Source organism: Cynara cardunculus (assembly GCF_001531365.2).
Source record: "Cynara cardunculus var. scolymus isolate 2C chromosome LG 2, CcrdV1, whole genome shotgun sequence".
In the NCBI taxonomy this organism is placed as follows: domain Eukaryota; kingdom Viridiplantae; phylum Streptophyta; class Magnoliopsida; order Asterales; family Asteraceae; genus Cynara; species Cynara cardunculus.
Window position 1 is genome coordinate 17,833,885 of NC_037529.1, and position 10,742 is coordinate 17,844,626.

A 10,742-nucleotide genomic window follows, 5' to 3' on the forward strand; every position below is an offset into this window, starting at 1 on the left:
TATATATATATATAATATATATATATATATATATGAAGTTAATGCAATTATTCTTGTCTTCTTTTACAGGTCATATCCATCAACTACTATGCATTTTGGACTTAATAACTAATTTATGTTTTCATCATAATGCGGTACGTGAGTATTTGACCTCCTAACAGGTCAAAGATTCAAACCTCACCAAAAATGATGAGAGTGCGTGAGTTTATTTGTTTTATTTGTCATATATAAATATTATATACTTAAAAAAATATTATCAATAAACTCAAAGAAGTAGGGGAAAAGAAGAAGTATAACACCACATATTTACATAATTATATCGATGACTATGTTATGTTTCTTTATTCTGTTGTCAAGAAAACCCACAGGTGCATCCAAGTATTACCAATCTTCGTTGGTGTGTATTTTCGAATTCTGATTCCTGCATATATGTGTGTGTGTGTGTGATGTTAACATCATAAGCATCCGCTTTACCATTTGGAGTCAGGTCTGTATATATCTTATCGTCTTCAGACCCCACCTCTCCAAGTGATTGGATTGGTTTACACATGACGTTAACTATATGCCTAGATATTCATCCAAATGTAGTTGTTTGGTAAACTTGATTAGCTCATATTCCTATTCATCATCAGGAGTGCTCTTCTCATACCATTTATATTTTGGAATTCAAACATTTGTTTTTGGTTAACTTGACGATAATTAAGCACATGTGCTGGTTTGCCCAAAGCGTGAAGTAAAGCGATTTGCTGACCTTACGATAGAGGAGACTATTGATTTGTGGGTTACAGCTAAAAGAATCAGTAATCTGCTCGAGAACTACCACAATGCATCTTCTCTCACGTTTACGATCCAAGTATGTTACCTACGATATTCTTTCTCAAGAAAGAACCCAATCCATTCTTTAATGAGTTTTGTATATTTCGGATTTCAGGATGGGCCGCAAGCAGGCCAATCGGTTCCACATGTTCATGTCCATATTGTCCCACGGAAAGTTGGAGACTTTGAGAATAATGATGATATCTATGAAGCAGTGAGTAAAACAAAACCAACTAAAAGCTTGAGATCGTTCAAAGTAGAATTATTGTTCGTTATTTTGATGTTGTAGATCGATGAGACGGAAAAGGAGTTAGCAGAGAAGACACTAGACTTGGACAAGAAGCGGAAGGATAGAAGTGTGGAGGAGAGGGTTCACGAAGCCACTCAATACCGGAAGCTTCTCTTATAGTTTAAGGTACCACAACCTACAAACGTATGCCAATTAAGCCAGCCATGGCAGTTAAGGTAGTTAATTACATGGCAGTTATGGTAGTTAATAATGGAAGCAGTTTCGCTAACCTATGAAAGGGTGCGATGATTGGCTTAGAGGGTGTTACCCTTTCAATATCTATTTATTGTAAACTTTATATTGTATTTGTGACTAATGAAATTATAATAAAACAGAAGGTTTGCTTGGTATCACTGTATTTCTAACATTATGGTATCAGAGCCCAGATGATGGCATCGTCTTCGAACAGCCTTTTACATCCACAACTCCCAAAATTAAATGGCAAAAACTACCATCACTGAAGCATACAGATGAGGGTCTTATTCAAATCTCAAGAACTATGGGATATCATTGAACAAGGCTTCGATGAACCAGAGGACATAGACGAAATTACATTTGAACAAGAAGAAGATTTAAGAGAATTAAGGAAAAAAGACAAAAAGGCTCTCTACACTATATACCAGGCCGTAGATGAAATCATATTTGAAAGGATATTCTACACTTTTTCATCCAAAGATGCGTGGGACACCCTGCACAAAACCTATCGTGGGGAACACAAAGTAGGGTTGTAAGGTTGCAGACTCTCATATGCGAATTTGATGCACTAAAGATGAAGGACACAGAAACTATAGAGGAGTTCTACAGCAGGGTCATAATCCTGTTGAATCAACTAAGATTGAATGGCGAAACCATTGAAGATACAAGGGTGATCGAGAAAATTCTTAGGAGTTTAACTAGGAAGTTCGAGTATGTTGTAGTATCTATTGAAGACTCCAATGATCTTTCAACTCTATCACTCGAAAGTCTGATTGGAACACTTCAGTCTCATGAATTAAGGATGAGACAGTTTGACACTACTCCATATGAACAAGCCTTTCAACTTCAATCATCAGCAAATCAAGACAGGAACAGAGTTTCTAGAAGAAATCAACAAAGAGATTTTAGAGGCAAATACAAGAACAAACAAGAGAACCCTGTACAATGCTATCACTGCCAAAAATTTGGCCATATAGCCAAATTTTGCAGGCAAAGAATAACAGAAGAAAGGGATAACATTTTTGCAAATATAGAAGAAGAAGAGGAAGCCATATTTATGATACTCAAACCCAAGAAGCATTTATCAACAATTGGTATATTGACAATGGATGCAGTAACCACATGTCAAGAAACATAAACATCTTTTCTCACATAGATGACAGAAAAGAGAGGTAAGAACGGGTGATGACAGGAAACTAATTGTACATGGAATAGGAGATGTATTGGTAGACACAAATAATGGTCAAAGGAAGATCCCTAGTGTGTATTACGTGCCTGGATTGCAGCATAATCTGCTCATGTAGGACAGCTTGTGCATAAAGGATTTAACTTACATTTTAAGGATGGACTATGTGAATGGAAGGATCAAGATGGGAAACTCATGGGAAGGATCAAAATGACAGAAAATAGAATGTTTCCTTTGAATATTACTGAGGAAGGGCTGCTCTTTTTTAACATATCTACAAAGGATCAATCTATGTTATGGCATCAAAGGTTTGGCCATACTAATCTTGGTTATTTGAGTTACATGCAAAGGCGTAACTTAGTCAAAGGAATGCCAAGCCTAAACAAAATAAAGGACATATGTGAAGGATGCATAATGGGAAAATAGAAGAGAGATGCATTTCCACAACAAGGAGCATGGAGAGCATCAAAGCCCTTGGAACTAATCCACACGGATATGTGTGGACCAATGAGGACCTTATCAATCGGTGGTAACAACTAACTACTAACTTTTATAGATGACTTCAGTAGAAAACTATGGGTCTATTTCTTAAAGGAGAAATCAGAAGTTTTTGTAACTTTCAAAAACTTCAAGACCTACATTGAAAAACAAAGTGGATATGTAGTCAAAGCTCTTAGAACAGATGGTGGAGGTGAATACAATTCTATTCGTTTTCTTGATTTTTTGAAACAAAATAGAATCCACCATCAAATGACTACTAGGTACACACCACAACAAAATGGTGACATGGTGTGGCTGAGAGACTAAATAGAACCATCATTGAGAAAGCAAGAAACATGCTCAAAAACAAGCATTTAGATAATTCCTTTTGGGCAGAAGTTGTGGCTTGTGCATGTTATTTGATGAATAGCACAACAACAAAAGGACTTACTGATATGACACCACAAGAGGCTTGGACTGGATACAAACCTACAATTAGCCACCTTAGAACCTTTGGTTGATTGGCATACTCTTTTATCCCTGAACAAAAGAGGAGTAAGTTGGATGAAAAGTCTGAAAAAACCATTTTTATTGGTTATAGCAATAAGTCTAAAGCTTATAAGTTATACAATCGCATAACAAAAAGAACTATAGTTAGTAGAGATGTTGTCTTTGAGGAGGATAAGGAGTGGGACAACTCATCAAACATTGAGAATAAAGAGACTTACAATCCACAGCTTGCAACAGTTGATGAAGGGCAGAATGTTACACAACAAAACCCAATTAACCATGAACCTAACCCTCATTTAGATCCTCCTACAACACCTCAAACCATTGTAAGCCCAAACTCTCAAGCAGTATCTACTGAAAGTCCACCTAGAAGAGGGTATAGAAGCCTTGTGGATGTTTATAATGATCCTAGAAATCTTGAATTTAATGAGAACAATATAGACTTGTTCCTTTAGCTGATGTTGATCCAGTTTCATTCCAAGAAGCTTGGGATGACAAAAGATGGAGAGATGCCATGGACACTGAAATATAGACTATTTTAAGGAATGAAACATGGGAATTAGTGAACCTTCCTAAGGGTTGCAATAATGTAACACCTCCAATCCTTACATTGCATATAACACATATACTATACATAGAATACATGTCTTCTCCCACATAGGTCCATAATACAAGAGACTAAAATACACAACCCAAAAATTCCAAAAGTACATGTTCTTGCAATCTACCATTTATGCTTCCAATACAGCTAAGCACATAGAGAAGTAATTCACATAATGCTCTTTCCTTTATTATCATTACTTGCACACATATTTTTGAAAACACGGAATGAGGGTTAGACATGAATGTGTAGTGAGGTTCCCTTTTTATGTAATGCAGGGTGAAGATAACCAAACATTTATCAAATAATCATTTCACAATATGCGGAATAAAATCAGATTCTGTTTTGATCTATCGAACCTCTGGTTCCAAACCATACTTGGAATATATTTCAATAATCATGACCAGAGCCCCTCTGGTCTCTATTCCAGAGCTTCTGGTTCCTCGACTAGAGCCTCTAGTTGTACTAACCAGAGCTTCTGGTTCAATGTGTAAGCCAACCAGAGTCTCTCTGGTTTGTTTTTCATAAAAAGATTCTAAGTATAAAATCATTTTCTTAAAACCTCTAAAAATATGATTTTGACATAGAAGTTCTTATCAATAGATACAGAGTCTCTGATCCAATTAGTACATTTAGTAAAAACTTGTTTATTCTCCAAATCAATAACCAAAATCCTCTGGTCCAATAATGAGGACCAAGCAGAGCCCCTCTGGTTCCTTACAAGGAACAACCAGAGCCCCTCTAATTCCTCATAAAATGACCATTCTGTTCCAAAACACTTTTAACCAATATCAATGGCCATAGACCAAGTTTTCCCCTTCTCAATAACATCAATACTATTATTTCTAATAAGAACAATATATTTGAGTTCTCAAATAACAAAGAAGTAAGGACTCAAATATATTGTAGTCTTAAAAGACATAATAGTAAGAGCTATAATATTCACACACAATTGACACCCTTATATCCAAAGGTACACCTCTCCTTGATATGCCACCCTTATTCCAAAAGACATCTTTCCTTGATATGCCACCTTCAACCATCCTTCACTCCGGTGGTCTTCTCTAGACCTAAAACATACACACTACACACACGTATATAAGTACATTACGCACACTGCACACACATGCTTTGGCTTGTAGATCATAGTGTTATGGTTCAAAGTGCTCGTGGGAGGGATGGAGACAAAGACGAAGGTACATTGGGGATCGGTCACAGTGAGGGTGGTGGCTAAAGATAGGGTCAGTCACTATGAAAGTGGGTTGGGGATTGGTTTATAAGTGAGGGTGGTGGCCGGAGGTTGGAGATGCTCATGGTGTGTTCACGTCGGTGAGGGGTGTTAGGAGAGGGAAAGACGGGTAGGTGTAGGAGACAAAAACAAAAGGACAAAAACATGAAAAAGACAAAAAAGGTGTATAAAGACGAAACTACCCCTCACTTAACTGGGTTTTTTTAACAGAGTTAGCAATGAAGGACGATTTTCAAACCAAAATATAAACAATAATGATAATAATTGTAGTTATTGAAGTCCAAGAACCACTTTCAGAGATTAGTGTAAACCACAGGGACCAAATTTGTAGTTTACTAAAAAAAACAAATAACCCCGGTGTGCTAGAGTCTATGCGGCTAATAAAACGTTGGATGAACATGAACACGATGGTGATGCCTTTTTTTATTATGTTGGTGGTGCTCTTTATATACGTAATTAAATATCCAATCGCACCCGTATCTTTTGTAATCAACGATTATAATTTAGATTTGAACATACCATTTATACTTAACAGTAATTAAGAATCAATTAGTTTTGACTTTCAAATATATGTAAATGGATAGTATCAAATTTGGTGTCAAATTTGATGTAAGATTTGGTGTAAGCATTGGAGATGGTGTTAATAGATGTGGGGAACAAAACTGAACAATTTTTTTTAGTACAAAACTGGATGGAAATGCAAGCTCTATAACTTCACTCACAGGAGGAAGAAGACCATAAAACACTTGAAAGTTGAAATTCTGATGCTAAGAAATTGGTGAAACTTACACTCCATTTATGTCAATTCCTATGCAACAGATCATCAGTTTCCAGCATCATCCCTGACTCCAATGGCGATTTGCATTTCTTCTGAAGCTCCATCAATCTTTCCACATTGAAATTGTGCTTTTTCATCAGCTTTCTTCGACGCGACAAAAACAACCGTTTCATGAGGTCTTGGTAACTGGGGTCCCTTGAAGTGAAGAGGAAGTAAGCATACCCCAATATCAAACCAGAACTGGTAGTGAAGAATGTGATTGGTTCCATAACATCCCATGAGAATTCCCAGAAAGTTAGCCGGAAAAACAGTGAAACTTGTGCGATTGAAAGTCCGAGCCCACCCCAGAGGATGCGTCGCACCTGTTTGTGTGCCAGCACGTCGATCTCTTCCTGCTTTGCTTGTAGCCTCTTCAGCTCTTCTTTCTCAGGATCATCTTCAGGCATCAGAGCAAGAGGAACTGCTCTTCTAACAAGATCCATCACCTGATTTACAAAATTAAATGATTACTTTACTACCATAAGTGAATTGGGGGTTTTGCTTTCTTCAGAAATTGGCAATTGTTAGAACAATTCATGTGTTCTGATCAAGTTTTATTGGAACAAATTCCATACAATCAGAATGTGTTCTTAACCCACAAAAAAGGATGGAACAATTCAAATTGAATCCTAGGGCAATCAGAAGGTAAATCAGCCAAGGAGATCAATGGATGTTACCCTAAAAGAATATCAGACGATTAGAAACCAATTCTCTAGCGATCAGACATAAACATGGACTGATACAATAACATGATCAGACGCAAACCTTATGGGGATGAAGATAAACTTTATCTCTGAAGATGAAAATGACACCAGCATCGTCAAGACCTTTCACAATCTCCTTCGCTTCCTCAGCAGATTTGGCGACACCCATACTCTCACACGCCTGTAAAAGCTCCGAATAGCGAACCACCTCATTACCACCCGTACCTAGCTTCGCTTTTACAGCCTCCACATCCACCGATCTCATCATCTTATTCACCTCCTCAACTGATGCACTACCCCCACCATTACCATTACCACTACGCCCCACCCCTACGCCTCCCGAAGTCGAGAACAAACAACCGCATAATCCATTATTTGATTCAACAAAAGCGGTTCTTGTCAATCCAAATGATGTCGGCTTACACCTACCAACCGTCGACGTCACGCCCTGTTTCAGCAACGGAAACGACGACCGCCACATCTTCTCTGGTTTCTCTCCTGATGTATACGTATAGATCAGTGTATGAAGATGTGCTTATTGAATTTTGATTGGGTGTTAGTTGGAAGGATGAAGGGCTTAGGCATGGCTGATCTAACAAGTGAAGAATGAAGAGCATTCATGGGGGGTGGCGCCAATTTTAGAGAGAGAAAGAGGGAGAGAAAGACGGGGGAGGAGAGAGAGAGTAGAGGGTACGTTACGACCGATTAAATGTAGGGGGGGCATGTTAACGCTTTTCCGCTTTTGTTGACACCTTCGTTTATTTCAAAACACTTCATTCAAATTAAGTGTTTGGTTTTTACGTAACCATTTTTAGTTTGAACGTATAATCTCAGTTACAAACGAAGGGGTTGTTTGTTTACTTTTTAATAATTTTATTAAGAGTCAATTTTTGAATCATTAAGAGTTGAATTTTGTTTGGCAAAAAAGAAGTCTGTATTTTAATAGTTCTAAAACTCTCTGAATGATTTTGTATCATCGGTCTCATTTAACCAGTAAGAGCTCTAATTTCATCGTAAACAATTACCAAACAATTATATTTCATTTTGCACTATATCATGAGAAACATTTTAATCATTCTGACCACTTAATGATTCTGCATAAAACCATTCAGTAACTGCCAAACAGCCCCTAAAGTTTAAATTAGTATCAAAACTATGGATTGAATCGAGATTCCAACCGACCCTTCTGGATGTTAAAGCACCACATCATTTTTCAGATACCAGAGTTTGCTTATGATTTAAGCTTGTTTCGTTCATCTCTATGGTGGACTCATCAGCGTGCACAGAGTTTGAGATCGACTTGTAAACTTGATACGTCATCGTCCTCGGTAGTCGAAGTGAAGACAAAACTCAAGTTCTTTTTTTATGCTCTTTTGTTTTCTCCCTCTCCCCATCCCCATTTTTTCATCATCATTGTTCAAAGAAACATAAATCTAGCAAAGATCGAAGCTGAAACCAAACTATTGTCCTCCGTCGATCTGTATATCCTTGTCGATGTATTTTATTATTTGTTTTTCAATTTTTTTAGGTATTTGTTTAGATTTAAGGTTTTTGATATAGATGAATTTTGTAATTTTGATGTTCTTAAAGCTTCTTAGTCTTAATTCTTGATAATAATGTTTATGTTAGGTTTGAGTTTGATTACGATTTTGATTGGTTTGGTTTTATTTGATTTGATTTAGTTTTGTTATTAGGGTACAGAGATATGGGCTTATCTGGTGTGTTCTGTGTGAGATGACCTAAGAAGGGGTGGTGGTCGAAGAGGGTGATGTGGAAAAAGGTATTTATTATAGAAATATAAAAAAAATTATTTTTTAAAAGAAAAAAAGGTAAAAGGACCAAATTAACCTCAAATTAACGAAGTTAAGGTTAACGACGTTCAGGACGAGGGATCCAATCCATAACAGAAGCGAAACCATAGTGATTATACATGTAATTATTTCGTTTGTGGACCCAATCCAAATTTTCATGAAACCACTTGGACAAATTTTGTAATTTACTCATTAATAAATTAATAATTTTGGTAATTTTCACTTAAAAATTATAAATAAAGGATATTTTAGGTATTTTAGAATCTATCTCTCGATCTCCTTTCTGACGTGAACATTCTACTATGATACATTACCACTCTATATACACTATGATACACTATATATACACGGAAAATTACTATTATAATACACTTTATGAATATTACCATTATGACACGCATTGTGAAAACTCATTTCAGATAATTGTAAACACTTATTTAAAAACATACTGTGAATATGTATTATCGTTTTCAGATCTAAAAACAATTTTAGAGAGATGAATTTTTTTTGAAAACGACAAAATTTATTGTTATTTTTTAGTAAAAGATTAATGTTACTTTTAACAAAATGAATTACTACTTTTAGGAATAATAGATTAAGGAATACGTTACTTGGTTTGAATTTCAATAATGATAATTATGGAATTTTTTAACCCAATTGCTAGGAATGGCAACGGGCCGGGTTCGGGCCGGGTATTGGTATCCCCGTCCCCGAAACCGATAGCTAAAACTGTCCCCGTAACCGTCTCGATCCCCGTCGGGGATCTTATCGGGTCCCCGCGGTTTTCCCGATCCCCGTTGGGGAACCCGTTAAGGGTAAAAATTCTCTTTTTCATCGTTGGTTAGAACCGAACCCGAACCCGAAATCCGAAACCGATATGAAAAAAATTATAATATGTTAATTTTCACAATTAAAAGTAAATTACAATTTTTTTTAAAGATCTAAGTTTAAATGTCTCAAACATAATTGAACCAATTACAAACAATGTATTAGATTACAATATAAAACTAAACAAAAATTCGAACATCATACAACTAAAATCATGGTTTTTGACAAATAAACTAGACTTTTCGTGAGCTTTATTTGGGTTGTTGAGGTAAAGTGGATAATTTTTTTTAAAATTTTAATGTTACTTTTTTTAAAGATATTATATATATATATATATGTATATAAATTAAAATAAATATATATATATATACATATCGGGCAGGGCCGGGCCGGTGATCACCGTCCCCGCCCCCGTCCCCGTCCCCGTCCCCGTTATAAATCCCCGAATTTGTCCCCGATCCCCGTCCCGTCCCCGATAAAATGTCCCCGAACCCGGCCCGAAAGTTTCGGTTTTCACCGTCGGTTTCGGTTTTTTTTGCCATCCCTACCAATTGCGATATATAATCAATTCCTTTGATTTCATGAGTTTAAATACAAAATAATAAATTACTAACCTACCCCTTTATTATTACTTAAATAAATAAAATTAATAATTCCAATGAGTCGTTCATATTGGATTTCACGGATTTCACAAGTTACAGAGTTCTCATTTGATTAAGCCCCCTAAAGATGGTTGATAAGAGCATCTTCAACAGATATGCTATATTTTCTTTATGTTGTTTTCAAATTTGAACATTTCTCCATTCTCTCTTCTATTTTTCTCTATTTTTTAGGAGAGTTTAGCGTAGCTGTTGGAGTAAACTTTTTCCAATCTCTGAAATTTCTAAAATAGCAGTTGTTGAAGATGCTCTAACCAACTAAAATGTTTTATTTTCTATCTTTTGATACCTCCATCCTAATAAAAATGAGAAACACGCTCACAAAAGAAAATCGGAGTGCATCACATATTTCTATGTTCTTCAGTAATTACTACTACGCCAATGGCGGACCTAAGATTCTTGTCAAGCAGGTGCACCTTTTAAAGTGGATCAAAGATTCATAAAGTCGTCCAATGTGTTTTAAGCCGAATTCCACCATATCGAATGATGTTTTTAAAGAAAAATTGGTTGATTTAGAGAGATTTTTTTTTAATTTTTTTGGTTAATGTGAGGGACTTTTCAGCTTTTTTTATGTTCCTTCTATTTATAATATCCCGG

At 36.1% G+C, this 10,742-nt stretch overlaps 2 protein-coding genes across 2 annotated transcripts in view; one reads left to right on the top strand and one right to left on the bottom strand.

Moving 5' to 3' along the window:
* LOC112507363 (bifunctional bis(5'-adenosyl)-triphosphatase/adenylylsulfatase FHIT-like) overlaps positions 1-1,458 on the top strand; it is a 4,403-nt gene extending 2,945 nt beyond the window's left edge. The window contains exons 3-5 of the mRNA XM_025111926.1: positions 707-853; positions 932-1,030; positions 1,106-1,458. Of these exons, the coding sequence (XP_024967694.1) occupies positions 707-853; positions 932-1,030; positions 1,106-1,225 (366 nt within the window). The 3' untranslated portion in view covers positions 1,226-1,458. The remainder of the gene's footprint in view (positions 1-706; positions 854-931; positions 1,031-1,105) is intronic.
* A 4,669-nt stretch (positions 1,459-6,127) lies between these two features.
* LOC112505968 (calcium uniporter protein 5, mitochondrial-like) lies at positions 6,128-7,328 on the bottom strand. Its single transcript, XM_025110002.1, has 2 exons — positions 6,909-7,328; positions 6,128-6,589 (listed from the first exon to the last, which is right to left on the bottom strand). Exons 1-2 carry the CDS (start codon positions 7,326-7,328, stop codon positions 6,128-6,130), a joined length of 882 nt encoding a protein of 293 aa, XP_024965770.1.
* Positions 7,329-10,742: the final 3,414 nt, after the last annotated feature.